Genomic DNA, 19379 nt, shown 5'->3' with positions numbered 1-19379 from the left:
TTTCCAAAGTGGTTGAACAAGTTTACACTCCCACCAACAATGCAGTAAGGTTCCCTTCTGTCCACATCCCCTCCAGCATCTGTTGTTATTAGAGTTCTTAATTATAGCCATTCTAACTGGGGTGAGGTGGTATCATACCTTTAGCCTGGCTTTATGTTGGTTAGTTAACAGATTACTTTACCTAGGCTGGCTTCAAACTATCATCCTGTGGATCTCAGCTTCCTAAATAGCTAGAATTATAGATACTCTAAATGAGCACCTAGCTGTTCTTACTATCTGTAAACAAGTGAAATGCCTACTACATGGTATCTAAGAGTATTAGCTATTTTTAAAACTTTTTTAATTTCAATTAATTATCAAAATTAAAGTAATTTAAACCTTTTTTTAAACCAAGTCCCATCTCTCTGTTGTTGTCATCTAATTCCTATGTTCATCTAATTCCTATTGTTCATTACTCTGGTATCATAGTTCCAACAAGCACTGAGATTCAAACAGTTGGTGGCTTATTGAAGATAAGAGTTTCATGGACTTTCCTGCCTGGGCTGACTTTGAACAGTAATTCTCATATCTCAGCCTCCCAAGTAGCTAGGATTACAGGCATGAGCCACTGGACACCTGTCTTTGAGAGTCAAACTTTTATTTGTAACCATACTTTAAAAAATTATCTTTGTCCTTAGCAGGTTTCAGTGTTCCCTGAAAATTACTTTCTTTTATAATTTGAAAATGCTAAAATCAGAGGGGTTAGTTACATAAATCAGGCAAAGAGTACATTTTCTTTGAACAATGTCATTTTTTAGCAGAGTTTTACGATTCTCAATGGTTAATAATTTATGAAAGAGGGAGAAAAATCTCTTAAGAATGTTTGCAGAAATTCTATCTCATGATTATTGTTTGAGACCTACTAGGTCTGACTGCGACTTTTGATTACATGGAAATTTTATAGTTAACTGGATATTGTGTATTTTCATAGCCTGTTGCTTCATTACACAAGCATTCCTTGCTACTTTGGGTCATTTTCTTTCTACTGTCTATTCAATAGAATCTTAGTTTTGAGGAAATATGAGTTTGATATTTGAAAGGTGATTCTCTACTCTTACTTTTGAAATTATAATAAGGATAAACAATGTACTAATTTTGTTTTTATTCATCTAAAGTATTAGTTTTCTGGGTATGTAAGAGTTTTTTATATATGTGTAGATATATATGTAGATATATACATACACACACACATACACACACACACTCACATATAGTTTTTTGTTTTGGTGCCACTGAGGTTTCAACTCAGGGCCTAATATTTGCTAGTCAGATCCTCTGCCACTTGAGCCATACCTCCAGTATAAATGGTCAATATTATACTGGTAATTGGTTTGCCTCAGTTTACTTAAATGTGATATTATTTACTGCTAATAACATGTGACTCTACCACAGTCTTCCCTGGTCTTTCCTTCTCACTTCTTACTTTTTAATCTGCTTCTCATAATTCTTCACCATCTTCCCCCAAAGCAATTTTTCAGTATCAACTGTGCATATAATATAACCATGCTTATTATTATACTTTTATTTTGGTTATTGTGATTTTTATCAGGTCTTTTCTTATCGCATGCTTGGCTGATTTGAAAAATGCCTTCCAAAATCTTCCTGGAAACATGAGGGTGACTTTTTAAAATATTATTGTATTTTATAAAGTAAATATTTTGAAGAAAGAAAGGCAAGCCTTTCCTTTTTTAGTCAATAATACATTGTTTATATTATGTTCTGTAATTTTTTCCTCCATCTCTAATCCCTAAGTCCTAGGTATTCTTAAAACATTTTTTTCTTTCTTTTAAAAAAGGAATTAACAGAAATATTTTCCAGGCTCTAGAGCTGAGCATCAACAGACATTAGAGTTTCTGGTATCTCTGCTAGCTTTGGTTCTTTCTTCTTCCCTGAGAGGAAGATGCCAACTCTGGTAATGCAGAATGGGAACCTACTGTTTTTCCTGGCCAAGACCAGAGAGGTAGATGCCCAGGTCCTGCTGTGTTCCCATTCTCAATAAAAGTTCTTAGTGAGATTGGTGCCCTCAACACATCACAAATACACCAAAATTTCAATATACTCAAGATGAGTGATAAAAGGATGGTTTCAACTTTGGCCTTAATCTGTAACATCAATAGCAGAAAATGAAACAGTCTAGAGAAGAGGTCTAGATGACTGAGAGAGCTGAAGAGGAAGAACACTCTTTCCAGAAATTGAGAATATGTTCTTTCCTACTCCCTGAGCAGTATTGTTGCTTTAGTTGATTTCATTGCTGTTATTTTAAAGGAATTTTGGCTCTTCATTCACCAAAAATCCTAGAAGTATGCTTCTTTATTGTAGAAAATAGAATTGTTTGCTTTTGAGACAGAGTTTCAGAACCTGTCTCAGGTTGGCTATGAACTTGAGATCTTCTTGTCCTAGTCTCCTTACTGCTGGGCTTATAGGTATTATCACCATACTCTGCATCAAAAATATGGATTTTGGAAGCTATATCATTCCAGGAAGTCTTTCATCCAAACAGATTAATTTTTTCTCTTACTAATCGTTAACAATGAAATTAGTAATTTTCCATATTCATTCACTTGGTGAGTCTTGATGACCCTACATATACAACATGTTATCATAAAGGAGAGTTTCCTTTTAAACACTTTGACTCCATTGTGAATCTGAACTTTTACTTTTCGATTTTTTTTAAATCTGTGTGTATAGTTCTTACACAATTCTAAACACTTAGGACAACTCGGCTACTTTTGAGTAGTGTTAAATATAGCCAAAGCACCTCTCACTACAATGTATGAACAACTCTTGAGTTTTGCAACCCCGCCTCCTTTCAACATTCATATAAATATGCTTTGCACTTTATTCCTTAGTTCACATAAAGTTTTTTTTCTGATAAGAGTTTGAATGATTTATTAACGGTCACAGGAAAATAATACTTGCACTAAGAAAACATTAGAAACACATCAATGGATTTTCTTTTTTTTTGGGGGGGGGTCCGGTTGTGGGGCCTGAACTCTGGGCCTGGGTGCTGTCCCTCAGCTCTTCAGCTCAAGGCTAGCGCTCTACCACTTGAGCCACAGCGCCACTTCCGGCTTTTTTTTTCTTTTTGCTTATGTGGTGTTGAGGAATCGAACCCAGGGCCTCAGGCATGCAAGGCAAGTGCTCTACCACTGAGCCATCTTCCCAGCCCCAATGGTATTTTCTTTATGTGACTTATACTCTACTGGTTCTTGAAAGAAATAGCCCAATTGTGAAATACAATAACAAAACAAGGACAACAAATATAAAATATCAGCAAACTGAAATAGACATTATTAATTCAAGCTTATGGCAACTCTTTATATGAAAAAAGGAAAAGACTGTTAGATTATCAAAGTTAGATATATTACAATGTTTTTGAGGGTTTTAAGACCATACATTGAAAAAGAATGTCAACTAAATGTTCTTGGAGGTACAAATTCCCTTGGTTATAGTGTATTGACTATTTAATGAATCTTGACAAATCTCATATTTGGGAGGTTTCTAGCTTGAAGAAACACATGTGCATTACTTTGTCTGAAATGAGACAGGAGGACTGGGATTAGGTAGGTCTTGGCAAGAACTTTTCCAGATCTTCATCAAGTTGATGTAGGTTCTTTCAAGTCAGCATGGAAATGAGAACTTTATACTTATTACTTCAGTACTTTTTGTAAATGCTTTAATTCTTCAGCCTCTGCCTCTTAGCTTTTGCATTCAAGGCTGATGGTTTACTTCATGAACCACAGCCTCACTTCTAGCTCTCAGGTGGTTCATTGAAAAGTCTCAAGGATCCCCAACCCCAGCTGGCCTTACCAGGCCCCAAGTGGCTTTGAACCACAATCTTCAGATCTCAGCCTAGCTAGGATTACAGGCATGTGCTCTCTGAGCTGAACTCAGTCTTATACTTTAAAGGAGAATATGAAAGTCCATTTAACTGATGAAGAAGTTTCGGGCCCAGGTTTCATCCTACATATGCTTGCACATAGACACTTTGTGCGCAGTGCATTTTGGAGCTTGCGCAGGGTTTGTGACAAGAATATTGAAGTTCTCTGAGCTGCCAGCCCTGAGTTCATTTATGGAAGCTCTCCACCTTTGGCTCACCCTATAACTCCTGTCTGTAAAGGTGCTTGTTTTTATTCTGCTGGAGGCTTTGTTGCAAAGACAGGGGATATTTTCTTTTTAAGAGAGCCCTTAGATACTTCTCCTGTGTTGTATATATTGGGTAGAGTAGATGAGCTAGCTTTGTTATGGCTGTACCATACATGCCCTCCTACCTCTCAAGAGAGCAAGTGCTCCTCTTAAAAATATAGCTGTACCGGGTACTCCATGTCTTTAGTCACTCTTTTAATGTGCTAGTATAAAGTTAAAGTCTTCCTGGAGATATATTTTATGGGCAGGTGCTTTCTGGGCCTCTTGAGATGTTCATAAGTACTGAATCGAGATACCTTTACAGCAGTTTAATGACAAGGTAGAACACTTGTTCTAAAGTGCCTTGCTGATATGTGTCCCAGGATGGGTCACAATTAAAGCAAGTTGAATGTGTTGGGTTTTATTTTACCCCCATTCGCACAACCCCTTTCATCTTGTTAGGGTGTTGCAGTTGAGATTTGTTGTCATTGTCCTTTGTTTCATCTCTAAAGATGAAAGATAGCAGACAGAATGGAAATTTGGAAAATTATACATACACCTGTGAAACTAAGGAAATTCTTATAAAGTTTGTATTCCAACTAATCCTCAGGATCTATAACAATGCTTTGTTTTGTGTGAGCAGTTTTTTTTTCCTGGCTGTGTAAAGAACATGTATACAGGACTGTACAGGCTTGGAAAGAATATTCATCATTATTTACTTTGTCAGACCCAAATGGAAGGCCAAATTGGCAGAGTTCCAAGAGCAGGAGGCCACACCTATTTGTGAAAAAAAATGGAACAGAGTTCTGTAGTTGCCCTCACCTTGACTGTTTGGTTCAAGGTGGTGGTGCTGTGAAATGTAGCTTGAAGATCTGGAAACATGGGTTTACAAGGCAGGTGGTCCATGATACTAGGATTCAAATCACACAGAATACATTTGGTTTGTGCATCAGTCAGGTTATAATAGGGAGTTGGAGTTAGGGATGGTGAGCAGCAGTGGAATGTGTAGGATCTGTTCAGGATCCCTGGATTCTCTGGATCGTTTCCGGTTTGGCCAGCTCTGGCTAGCTAGCTGGTCAGAGCATCCCTGGAATCTAATGGAATGCTAGCCCCTTAGAAGTAGAGGATGGGACCACTTCTGCTGTTTATCATTCTTATGGCTTAAGAGACAAACAAAAGACTACAATTACAGCTACTGAAATACTGCCTCCTGATTTTCTTAGCTAGACACATAGGGTGGTGTTCTTTAGTAAAGGTGCATGCAAGTTAATTATTTGCATTACCCACAGATCCTGGAGGGTGAGGAGAAATTAATATTTGGGATTCGTCTGAAGCGGCTGTAGTCTATTTCTTGTCATTCCAGAATCTAAAGAAGGCTATTTCGACACTCGCTGGACTGGGACAAAACTGGGAGAATTCTTAGTCAGTATTCAATAAGTAAATAAACAAAACTAATTCAGTGAAAATCAGAGAAACTGCATTGATTTGGTCATGGACCATTACCTACAGGATGGGAGCTTGTAGAACTTGGAAACTGGTATTGTTTCTAAACAAATGACAAGAATAAATATTTCTTATATTGCTACAAAGTAATTTTCTGTGTAGCATTGTATGCCAGCAGAGTTTCTCTTAATCTTGAGAATCACCTGCAGAGTTGTTAAAACGGAAATTGACAGGTCTACTCTCAGAGTCTTGAAAATCAAGAGATAGGGGCAGGGCAGGTTCTTATGATTTTATACTCTCCTAAGTTTCCAGTTGTTACAAGTACTTCTGATGTTGGGATCACAGTAGGAGAGCCTCTTTTGACTGAGCAACTACTTGGAATTATCCAGTGATGTCAGGAATAATTTGAGAAAAGTTAATTTTTTAAACTTTTCCCTCCTAAAACTTAATTAATATCACAGGTAACGAATCACTTTAATCTGGAATCAGTGACTCATAGCTATAGTCCTTGCTACTCAGGAAGATAGGATTATGAAGCTTGAAGCTAGCCAGGGCAGAGGAGTTCAGAATATGTCATCTCAAAAAAAAACAGCCAAAAGCTAGGCTGGAGGTATGGCTCAAGTAGTAGAGTACCAACTGTGAGAAGGCAAGCAAAATGAGAGCATGAGGCTTTGATGTCAAACCTACACTGGTAACCCCCCAACCTCCACACACACACACACACACACACACACACACACACGAGAAAAACCATCTTAATAGTTTAGTAATCAGGTCTAAAAAGGATGGTACTAAAACCAAAGATTAAAAAAGAAATTTTTGGCTTATTTAACGAAAAATATATTTATTTCAAATTTCATTAGTTAAGCACACAAAGTTTTATATACAGAATGACCAAATCCTGAGGCAAATATTTCTCTTAACATTTTCTCTAATTAAATGTCCCCCTCCCCAAAAGCTCTATGCAGGAATTTATATTTCTCTTCATTTCTCTCATGTAGCTATATTAGTTGACATGAGACAAAGTACTACATGATAAAAGATTTTAAGAACCATCCTTAATTCATCTTGGCCTTAGAAATTATTCAATAAACTTGGTCATAAAAGCTGTTTACTCAGTATTCAGTATCTCAATAGTATTTTTGTTGTTGATTTTATTTTGAAAAAAATAACCTCTATATTATCAATGATTTGCTGTTGAAAGAGAAAGTAATATAATTCCACTTGAATATCAAAAGATTATATGTATCTATACTTTATGCCTAAAATCTTTAAAAAGAGTTTCTTTTACTCTGATTAATTTAAAAATATTTAAAAGTCTACAAAGTTACACATTTTGATTAACTTGATTACAAATGCTTGTGTCCTTTATAGAAAAGGCTGTATGGATAGGGTCAGCATCTTCTTTCCTTCCTCATGAGAGACTTTAAAATCTAAAGTCCTGCATTCATACCCCCAGAAAGACCTTGAGTTTCTGGACAGCCATGCTCACTGTGAGGAAGAAATCTGGCTTGCTTTGCTCAAATCTTCCAGCACCCTGCTGTCCATCACTAGCATCTGCCTTAAATAACTAAGAAAAGATGCTGTATTTCACTCTCAAATGGAATTAATTCCCTCCAATGATATAAATAACAATAATTTAATAATATGATTCTGGATTTAAATGTATGTGAGTGAGTGTGTTCATATGTGTATACTGGCCCAGAGTTCTCCCTCCTTAAGTTGGTCTACAATTTTATTAAATTCACCTGAAAAAATATTAGTTGAGTAATCATGAAGTGTAATGACTAAATGCAGGATTGCACACCTGTAGCTTCCAGCTGCAAATATGTGTAACATAAGGCAATAAAAGAGGTAGTAAGAATAAACATGTACAAATAATGAGAATTACATACTATTATTAGGGACTGTAAAACATGAAATGGAAAATTCCAGAGTTGTGGGTACAGATCAGTGTCAAGCACTTTCTTAGCTTGCTGAAGACCGCCAGACTTCATCTCCTTTACACCCATGAAACATGCACACACATACACACACACACACACACACACATAGGTAATTCCTTAAAAATAATAGGTAATTCCTTAAAAATAATGTTTATATGCTATATTATTTTATTATACTATAGTGTTTTACTTTCTTATTAATTATTGTTTTAGTGTCTGTGTCAGATTCATTAAGAAAGTGTCACCTTAGGTGACAAGAACAGAGTATATGTAAGGTTTGATAATTTCCCTGGTTTTTGGCGGCCATTGTGGGTATTGAAGTGTATCCCCTGTGTATAAGGGGACTGCTGTGCCCTTAGCAAAGACATGCTGTCATAGTTTTTTGTGATGGGGTTACCATCTTCAATAAAGTGAGACTAGCATTCTAGGGCTCTGGACTGAGACTTGATTACAAAATATTTGAATTTCAATGCCACTTCTGTCATTAACTTGCTGGGTCAATGCACAAGGCATTTACTAATGAACTGAATTTTCTCAATGTCTGAGTTACATCCTGAGCGTATATTAGTCATTAGAGAGTCTAGTTCAAATTTTGTCTCTATTTCTTCCCTTAACTTTATTTTTCCCATGATAATCAGGTTTAAATCTACTATGTAAGACTAGTTGTGGTTTATAAGGGCTGATTATGTTCTAGGCAAAATTTTTGTTTTCTTAGCATCATCCAGTTAATTCATAGGTTCCCAAAGCAAGGCATTTCAGGATATTATAGACTGAAATAGTTTGTTTCCAGGGTTATATCCAAAAAATATTAATACTATCATAAAAGTAGTAAAAATATAGCTCCAGTGTTTAAGATTAAAAACTACATTTTCCCCCTACAGAAACAATTTGAATAAGAGCTGACCCCTTCCTCTTCATTTTGCAATGGTGTATGGTCAAATTGAATCCTCCATTAAAATTCTCTAATATCTCCTCTTGCATTAACATTTCAAAACTCGATTTAAATATTCACAGATCTTCTTTTTTAATAAACTTAACAAAACTCAAGTAATTTCCTTCAACTTCCTTGATTGAAGGACAGCAGTTGGTACAGATACATATTTAAAAAAATAAAGATATGCAGCTATGAGCAAAGCCCCAAATCAATTATATATAAGAAATAACACATGGAAAGAAATTAATCAAAAAGGAAGAACTTCTACTATGTGAGTCTCTGGTCTGCTACCTGCAGGCAACAAATGTAAATGAAAAAAAATCAACACTTTTCTGGTAGATAAGGGGAAAAAATTAATAAAAATGTTTCCTTCCTACTAGATCCCCTGATGCCACTATTGTTGGAAGGGGGTGACTTGCAGGAAGGACTTGCTCGTTTAAAATACTATTTTTTTTAGAAATAAGGTTTTATTCTTGCTGTTAAGCTCAATTACATGAGTTAGTATGGATTTGCACTGTCCAAAGAGCATCCCTCCTCCCTGTCCCTTCTCATTAAGTGGCTCAGTAGGATATGCCTGAGACAAATGTAATAGGAATCAGTGAGCAGCATTTTGAGGTGTGCCTACAGGGTAATGATGATTCCAAGGAAGTCAGAATGTAATGGTGAAAAACTCTGAGAGAACTACTGACATCCACAAAATAGGTCCCTGACAAAATGAGAGGAAACACAGAAGTACTTGAATAACCTTCCAATAGTCGCTATAGGGAGATTGAGAGGGACGTATTTTGTGGGAAGCAGCTTCTCATTTTAGAATCCATAGGATTGTTTCTTCCATTTCTAATTGAATAAGCATGTGGATGCAGAAAAATTGACTACTCTTTATTTTCTTATTAGAAAGATTTATATTTTCTGAATGCTATCCTAAAATTAACAAAGAAATTCAAGATGAGAATACAAATGCTTAGGTAACCAAAAACTTCATTCAAATCTATTGGCTTATTTTCATCACATATGGAGAAAAAAATGAAACATAAGTTTCAAATGAAATGTCTATTTTAATTCCTCCAAAATAGCAAGTAAAAAGATTATGCCCCTGCACAGTTTTGATACATGATGAGTGTGAACAAGAATTTATCTGCTTCTAACTTTGTATTTATACTTTGAAAAGTAATAGCACCAAATGTAATATCAAAAGTAATATCAATGGTATGATAATGGGAAAATTACAGCACTGTACATGTTGCTTAAATTGTGAGATTTGGAGGTCTCTGTTTTATACACATTAGAGCATTTTGTGTGTCTTTTTAAATGTCTCTTCTTATTCCTTTGTCTGAAGAGGACTTTTAGATAACAGAAAACAGGGGCTATCAACTTAAAGCATTGCTATTAATTTGATCAGTTCATGAAAACTTGAAAAATTTATTTCATTGGTGTGCTTTCTGTATTCTACGTATGTGAAATGATATAATTTCTGATAGATGTTTTAATTTTTAATGAAGTAATAATGTTCTCTGATATAAAAATGTCTCAAAATGGCATACATTGAGAAACATGGGAACAAAAAAAGGTTTGGAATATTTGTATTTTCAGAAGAAGCTCACCTAGTGGAATTTCTGAGCACATTGTGATGGATTATTGTAATTATTGGGAATGATAATATTTTAATATGACTTCCTTCCCACCTGTCAGTTGTAATCAAGGCTGCCCAGTATTCTGAAACAATCTCATTTTGCTAGGTGGCTAGTCTTGTGCAGCCTCTAGAATGCTTAGAATATTAATGCATGGAGAGAAAACTGAATGCTTTCTGTAGTTCCATTATGACAGATCATCTTGCTTTAATCAAAACATATGCAAAATCAAACTAAACTAATGTATAATAAATTAATGCCAATGAGTAGTTAAGGGGAAAGACCCTTTGTAGAGGATATTACATTGGAACCACAGAATTTGTCATTTCTTTCCTCTCTTCATACATGTCAATGTATATTAATTTCTGTAGAATTTAATTTCTTTCTTGAGTGCCTTTTATTCTGAAGTGCTTTGCATTTATCTGAACAAAGACATTCCGGCATCTTGGTGAAAGTTGTTCTGTTTATGGTAAGCTTTCAGGATAAAAAATTATTCAGGATAACTATGCTTAAAGATTTATGCTTTTGATTGAATATTTGATCAGATATACTGGTCATTATTGTTTTTGCGTTTCTCAACTTGTTGATTTTAATCTTTTTATCTATTTTTATATTGCTTCCCTATTTTTTGTTACCTTCTAGCCCTTTATTCAGTTGCTATGCTTGTTTCTCAAGGATTTTTTTTCAATTTCCTGACATTGTAGCAATAGTTTTCTCATAAATTAATTTACCTGATAGAATAAGTATGCTTTTTAAACATACAAATCCGTTCCTTCATTTTCGTCTTATTCAGTGATTATGTTACCAGCATATAGGATAGGACTAAGTGATCTTAAATGTCCTATCTCTCATTTACCAACTCCAGATTATTGAAATAAACATGCAATGAAAAATTCTCTGAGAGAGCCACCTTAGGCCTAGCTTTCATGATGCTGCTGTTGGCCCTGGGTAAGTGAAAGGCCTCACCATCCATCGGGCTATCCATCAATACTGTCAGACACTGTGAATCAACAGAACCTTTGTTTTTTCCCTTCAGCTTTATCTCCAGAGAACAAAGCTAGCTATGGCCAGTCCAAATGGGTCCTGAGCACACAATTGTCTCTCTTCTCTAAAGATGGAAATCCTACTTTGCACCCATCAGTTTCCCAGTACTCTTCATTATTCACCTGGTATAAAATACCCTACTCCTTTACCCGAGGGATGAGTGCCAGCATTATGGGCCTAGCTTTCACCATTACTGTATTCATAGTCTTAGGAGGTGCAGCTAATTATTAGCATTTTAAAATGAGGTAAATGTTGATATTTATAAACATCGAGGACTATTAATTCTGGCAAGTGTGTCTGAATATCTATAAATCAGAAGCAATTGAAGAGCTGAAATTCAGATTTCCTCACACTTGCCTGCCAAGTGGCCTCAATCAGAAGTAATTTTCTCCATGAGGGCACATGGAGCTCAGTCGTGAGCCTTTTCTGAGGAGATATTATTATTTGTGTCAAATTATGTGTGGTGATTTTTCTGAAGTGGACTTCTGTGCCCACTAACCCATACACTGGAGGTTCCTTCATTCCCTCCTTCATTGGTGCTATTAATTATACTTGTGCCTCAAGTATCTCTTACCCTTTTAAAATGTTAGTTTATGGCCAATGATTATCTGCAATTTTTTTTGTTAAAGAAACATACAGCACAGAGAGTAGAGTGAGAGCCAGCTTACACTATCTATTTTAAAGAAACTTGTTTTCCCTCAGTTTTATTTGATGGTCTGGTTAAAGCAGTGGTTGGTCATTTACCCTTTGTTTCTGTAAATTATATAAATCTGACATTTACTTGGGGAGAAATCCTCCAAATTTGCCATTAAATCACCTTCCTGTGTCCTGCTCTAAATATTGGCATTGAGAACTCATGACTTTGGGATGAATGAGCTCAGAAAACTTTCTAATTTTACTTGGGTTTTTGTAGTTTTCTTTGAAAATAAATGCTTGTTTTCAGTTACACGCTTAGGATTGCAATGTGTTATAAACACGACATTAAAAACCTCCTGAATATAGAAAACCATACTATCAATTAAGAGCTCATCAAAAACTTTGAAATTGAAGTTTTTCTGTACATCTGTAGAAGTATGAGGATATGTGGATAAAATGCCATCTCATTTTCTTAGTTTCATAAGCATGCATCTTTGCTTTATGATTTTTTTCCCCACAAGATGCTCCCATGACCTTTGCTATTTGCTTTTTAATATAATAGTTGAGCCTGTCTTTGATACTATGTTATTGGAGCCAATTTTTGTTAAGATTTTTTTCAATTATGTATTTTTCTTAATAAAGTCTTATAAAATATTAGCATATATGCTCAAAGTTAATTTTCAAAGGAAAGCACACATTACTATTACTTTATCACATGCATTTTCTCTAGATATATAGGCTTTTCACATTATATTTATGAACTATTCAATATATTTATTTTATAACTGGAATCTTATTTTCCATTAGCCAAACTCAGCATATAGATTTCCAAAGAAATGCATATTCTAAAAGAAGTGTAACTTGTTGTTTCTGTTATAAGTGGTAATTCAGTAGTTATTTAACATATTGAGCAGTATGGATATAAATTATATAAATAATAAATGTTAGCAATCAAATATTATTTTATTTTTGGTGAGTGTCTAGGAAGGTCTTTCTCACTTCTATGAGGAAGAGAAGCCAAATATTTTGGTGATGCTTCAGCAGTCTGAAAACAGCAAGAGACTTGTAAGATTTTAGACTAGATCTTTGAACATCTATGAAGATACAGTTACATAAAAATAAATTAACCATTTTCTGAAGATTTGGTTTATGAACTGCCTATGTTACATAGTTTTACTTCTGACAGATGTTTACAAGCACCAAAATGATTTATATAATTTATTATATTAATAAAAGGTAGTAAAGCATATCTTGAGTTTGCAAATCAACTTTTTCAATTGATAACCTTGTCACTTAATAGCTTGTAACCTTATTCTGTTGACTGACCTCCTACACTTCACTTTTCAGATCTACAAAATAAAACTAGCAATAATTTTCATGGTTACCTCATTGTGTTATTGTAGAGACCATATGCTTTGAAATGCCCAAATGAAATACGAGTCAAACAATTTTATGTGCCTTCTTTTAATTAAGCTTTTTATAATTAAATTGTTTGAAAAATAAAAATAAGAGAAGTCTATTAGTGTCCTTATTAGACTCAGTATTAATAATTGACCCTATCTTCTGAAATGATCAAGTAAGTGTTTTAAGAATTGTAGTATTTCACATTGCTACTATTTTTATTTCTTGCATGTCTTTCTATTTGACATAATTGTTCTAAAGCATGAAAGATTAAAAATGTTAATTTTGAAATAGTTCATGAGAGATTAAAAGCTAATATGAGATCCATGACATTTGAAAGTGGTTTGTATGAAAATGAATCTGTGGCTCTTTTAATACTTTGGCTTAAGCATAAGAACTGTGTAACAAAATACAGATTATTGAAGTGCTTGGAATAGGACTTTTTTTAAACATTTGTTATTTTGATAACTTGTAAAACACAAAATAAATTCTAAAGACAACAAAGAATCTCTGGAGGAAAAGCCCTTAATTTAAGTCTACATAACTAATGCTGTCCATCTAAAGATATTATACAAATTCATTCATTTGGAAATTCACTTTTGGAGAAAATCCCTACATAGAACAGCAGATACAATTATGAAAAATTTGTAATATATGCAATAAACTATTAAGGCATATTTCTAAGGCATAAGTTACAGGGGCTGCCTAACATTTTAAGTACTTTAGCCTGTCTAATGTAACTGATGACATGAGTGACAATTAGTACAAATTACCATAATAGTGTTCTTTGGATAAAATGCCATATTGCTTCTTTAGGCAAGAAATGCAGACTTCTACTTACTAAAATGAGCTGGGTACTTTGATTCTTTAGAGGCAGTCAGAAATTCAACAATCGACAGTGTGGTATTCCCACGTCGTCCACTTGAGATCCTTCTGAACAACTACAGCCCTCCCTTTCCTTTCAATAAAATAGGTCTGTTAATGTAGTGCACCTCACTCTCATTCTCTCGAAGGGAGTTGTATTTTTATTACTGAAAAAGTATCACATAAATACAAATTACATTTTTTCATTAGAAAACTACTTTTCATTTCAGGAAAAAATTCAATTAATTATGAATAGGGTAGGCTTTCATCAGGGAGAGAAATATGTAATTTTTCTTCAAGCCTCAAACACATATAATGAAATCTTTTCTTGGGATCCAGTCTTAAGATGAATTTTTGAAAGTATAGACTTTATTAAAATCTCAGTTCAATTAAAATGCATTCAATTACTTTAAATCTTTATTAAAATCTCAGGTAAAATTGTACAACAGTGTAAAAGAGACTTGTACTTTTTACCAGGTAGTTAATTCTAACAAATGAACATAAAGTGCACAGTTTTGCTCTATAAGAGAATTAGAAAGATAGAAGTTATGCGCTGGGGGAGGGGAAGAATTGGAGCTCAAGTTACTTTTTATGTAGTACTTTCTGGCATTAGTTTCCTTTGCCCTCTTTATGTACCTCAGTGTTTCTTATGAATATGGAGGAAGCATTACCTTTCATCAGTTCCCTTCACGGTACTACTTGAAATATATTTTCCTCATCACTATAATCGAAATGACCTTATCTAAGGATTTTATTTCACTATCTTTCTTGGATAATTTTGGTACAGTGTCCCTGATTCTTTTTCAAGGGCCGCTGGAAGACGCCATTGAAGATGAGGAAGAAGAGTGTCCATCAGAGGAGACAGACATCATCTCCAAAGGAGACTTTCCGTTGGAGGAAAGCTTTCCCACAGAATTTGGGCCTGAAAATCTGAGCTGTGAAGAAGTGGAGTACTTTTGTAACAAAGGTAATCTTTGAGGGTCGGATGTAATAGGTCAGCCCACCTAGATGATTTTTGTACAGCTTAACAAATAGTAGATGGAATGAAAGGACTCAAAGTGCTAACACCTAGTTCAGTGGACTGATAATACACGCAACATTTTCCAAACCTACGGCGTCTTAGAGAAACAAAGGAATATATTCCACTTAGTAATCTATTTTTATGTTTAAATATTTTTATGTTATTGTGATCCTGGACATTGAACCCAGGAACCTACAACTAGCAAGCACTTTTACAATCTGAGCGCAGCCCTAGTTCATTGATTTTATTTGTACATAAGATAAAGCTTTGCTGATTTTGCCCAGGCTAGCCTCAGACTCATGATCATCCTGCTGCTTCCTCTTCAGTAGCTAGGATTGTAGCACACCTGTAATTCTCATTTTCGTGTTGACTAGCTAGCTATTATAGCACATTTGATTACTACAACTTACCCATTTTTTTCTTTCAACGTTATTGGTTTATCATCTGTTCCTTTTGTGAAGGTGCTGGGGTTTGCAATCAAGGCTTTATGTTTGGTTGGAAGGCACTTGGCCATTGGCATGACCCCAGCTTTTTTCTCTCTTTTATTCTTCAAACAAGTTCTTGAGTTCATGACTAGGCTGGCCTGAACTATGATCCTTCTATTAGCTGTATAGCCGGCCAGAGGTGCCACCATGGACAGGTGCCACCATGTCCAGTTTTTATTGGTTAAGATAGAATCACCTAGTGGGTGGATGCTCAGTGTTACAGTGTCTGCATAGAAACCCCAGTTCCTACAAAAAATATAATAAAATAAAGAGTAATGGTGAGCCAGCCTCAAATCTAGATCCTCCTCTATCTCCACCTCCCAGGAACTAAATTAAAGGTAAATGCATTTGACTTCAACAAATGTTTATTGAATTCCAATTATTTACAAGACTCTTAATTAGACATTGAGTGTAAGCCTGAGAGAGGGCAGATAGAATCTCAGGACCAGATTCTGACTTCCTTTTTTAAAAATAAGCTTTTTATTGTGAAAATACTGTACAGAGGGGTTACAATCACATGGGCAAGGTAATGAGTACATTTCTTATCAAGCATTGGTGCCTCCTCCTTTGTTGTTCCGCTACCATCCCTTCCCTCCTACTTCTACAACTACATTCCCTCTCTCCCCCCACCTAAATTGTAAAGTTAGTTTTTCAACATAGGGTCTTGTACGTCTCATTGTTGCAGTGGGTAAACCTGTTTTTTCCCTTCTGTTCCCCAAATTATACCAACATCAAATACAGTGAAAACAGGGGTTATACATGGGGAGAGACATACAAAGCAACAAAAAAAAATCACTCTGCCTTCTTTTGAAGGGATTTAACTTTGACTTTTACACCAAAGATAGTCCTTTTAGGTAAGATTAAACAAGGAAATATTTTCCTCTAGTATATTCTCTTTTGCCATACTAACACTTTAACCCAAGAAACATGTGAGCTATCTCTGTTGATTAACAGTGACTTGGAGCCATATGACATTGGCGGTTATTATGTTCTGACCAGAGCTATATGCTTGCTAGCTATATTTTTTTCTAAAGATCAATCTTCTCATGATAATTTATTTCTGTTTGATTTTATATATCATATCAGCCAGTGAAGTAGGTCTTCTATCTTTTCCTGAAACAGGTTTAATAATTCTTGGGGTTACTTCCTTGGTTTGGAATAGCTGTTTTCCCCCGATTTCTGATGGAAGTTTATCAGAGAATATGGCTGAAGGTATATCTATGAATCAATGTGTATATTTGATATGTATTATTCAGTAATCCGTTATCACGGTCTCCTTTTGATGCTAGTTTAGAAATAAAAGGAGTCAGCCAGTCCCTATTTCTGTGGTCCACACACCTCCAGGAACTAAAGTAGAAACAGGATGGGAGCAACCATTCCTGAATACCCTGAAGTTCTGAAAACCTTATCAGTGAGCTCACAGAGAACTTAACATGGTCTTGTGACATAGTCCTTTTTTTCCCTATAACAGAGTCTTGATTGAAAAAGAGAATAGTACAGACATAATAGCTTTTTTCTACCCTTGAATCATAATCAGGTTGGATTATTATCTTCTGTAGTTGTTCTACATGCTTCAGTCATCTCTAGATAGTCTGTAGCTATGGCAATATACCCAAGAGCTGGATGAGATGTCGAGGGTTCAAATTTATACTTGAATCTATCTCATTTTCTTCCATTATTGGGAAATACACACTTTTTGGGTTCATTACAGAGTGTGTATCTTATGTAGAATGCATATTTCATGTTGTATTATAATATAGGGAAATAACTAAGAATTAGAAGATGCCATTTTTCAGATTTTGTGGTGAATCAATTATATATTTAGGCCCTCTTGCCAGTTTAATCTAGGGAGTCAATAAAACTAGATAGTATAAGATACATTTTAAATTTTGGGACAATCAATATTTGTGGATTATGTTTAATGAAAGAGTATAGAACTAAAATTCTAAGCTAATAGTTTATTGAAAAAGTAGATTTATTGAAAATGTTCCCATAGTGACAGTAACATAATTTAACTCATGAAAATTAAATAAGAAAAGATTCCAAATTATAATTATTATGAAAATTATTTGGTAGATGGTATTATTTGAACAGGAGTTGGAAAAATTTTAAGTTTCAAAGGCATACAAACGACTTAGTATGTTATGGCATTAAATCATATATAATTGATTATATTTATTACAAAAGTGATTCTCTAAGGATTAGCTTAAAACTACAACATTATTGTACATGTGAATAAGAATTCTCAATTTTCTGTAATGCTTTCCAAGAGAAATATTACTTATTGAATATTACTATTTGAAATTACCTTGGACTTGTTTCATAGGGAAAAATGTCTCATGGTTTTAGTCTTATAGAATGTGAGAGCAGGGAATTCCTGCTGAAGTCAGATGGAGCTGGTATGAAAGGAAGAGATAACCCCTAGATAGATTCTGTGTCCCATTGAAGTTGTAAAAAGGATGCTACCCATCTTTCACTGAAGTTGATTAACTAGGAGAAAATATTCTCTCTGGAAAATTAGACTCTAATCTTTTTTGTAGAAATTCATATGTTTGTGTTAGTGACACATAATTATATTTTATTATGAGTGGTAGGGAAAGAATAGATTAAGGATTAAAATAAGTGTATTAAAATGGTCAATGATACTTAAATGGCTAATGACTGAAAATGCATTTTCAAAATGTTTCTTGGAAGAAAACATTTCTAGCCAGGGTACATTGCTAAAACCTGTTTGTTGTCCATATACTAAATCATTATAAATAACAATTGAAAATTGCCAGTATACACTAGAAAATGAATTGCATTATTTAGAGTTTCTTTGTATAACAATATTGCCACGATCAAATCATAGCAATGACCTACTTAGTCCAGCAGTTCTTCTACAAAAATGTTGAGTGCTAAATGACTTTGCTTACTAAACAAAGGATGGTTAGTTCAAATTTTCATAGCATAAAAATGGAGCTAGAATATCTAAATTTCCCAAGGAAGATATTTGTCAATATTTCAGGGGAGAATTGTGCAGATACATTTAGAGTTACAATATATCTTCATCTATTTTTTAGGGAGTGACAATTTTTATATGAAAAATTTTGTCTATGCTATAATAGCTTTCCCTTTATATTTAAAGAAAAAGAAAACTGCTTGACTCTGTATTTGTGTGAAGTCAGTTCTTATCATAAAGTTTTTAACTCCTGTTGAAACTGAGCTTCCATTATACAGGACATTTTCAATGTTTAGAATGATTATTTTATTATTTATTGTTGTATTTTCTTAACTTCAAATTGATGTATCATCTGCGCTTTTGTCGAAGGCCAAGGTTTCAACAAGTCTCAAAGCATTTATCAATGTATACTGAAGTTGCTAGTTATTATCAACCATGTAAAATCTTACAATGTAACATTCCCCAGGAATGCCTAATATTTTGCCCTGAAATTTATTGTAGCTTTAATGTGCAAAATTCTTAATTATATGAGTTTATCTCAGGGAAACCCTTGTATAATTGCATATCTAACTTTTGAGCATGACAATTCATTTCTTAGTAGACTTTCATTAGCATATACAAGTTGTTCAAGGGGGATTTCATTGTGATATTTCCTTACATGCAAACATTATTTCATCAAACTTACTTCTCCATCATTGTCCATTCTGCCTCTCCCCTTCTTATGACAATATCAACAGATTTCACTTTCCTAGTCCCATACATGCATACATAGTACCATAGTTTCCTTCTTTTTTTCTTTTGTCCTTCCCCACTCACAATGATACCGGTTCCCAATATTACCCTGTGGTATTTTCTGGAATATGGCAATTCTA

General features: G+C 34.5%; 1 protein-coding gene across 2 annotated transcripts in view; it reads left to right on the top strand.

Annotated features, from left to right (window-relative positions):
* The window catches only part of Zfpm2 (zinc finger protein, FOG family member 2), a 447501-nt gene that overhangs the window by 90903 nt on the left and 337219 nt on the right, over positions 1-19379 (top strand). For both annotated transcript variants that reach the window (XM_013012481.1, XM_013012482.1), the window contains exon 2: positions 14869-15027. In XM_013012481.1, the coding sequence (XP_012867935.1) occupies positions 14869-15027 (159 nt within the window). The remainder of the gene's footprint in view (positions 1-14868; positions 15028-19379) is intronic.

Source organism: Dipodomys ordii, unplaced genomic scaffold (genome assembly GCF_000151885.1).
Source record: "Dipodomys ordii isolate 6190 unplaced genomic scaffold, Dord_2.0 Scaffold17, whole genome shotgun sequence".
In the NCBI taxonomy this organism is placed as follows: domain Eukaryota; kingdom Metazoa; phylum Chordata; class Mammalia; order Rodentia; family Heteromyidae; genus Dipodomys; species Dipodomys ordii.
Note: the sequence above shows the minus strand (reverse complement) of the source record. Positions and strands in the feature narration are given on the sequence as shown.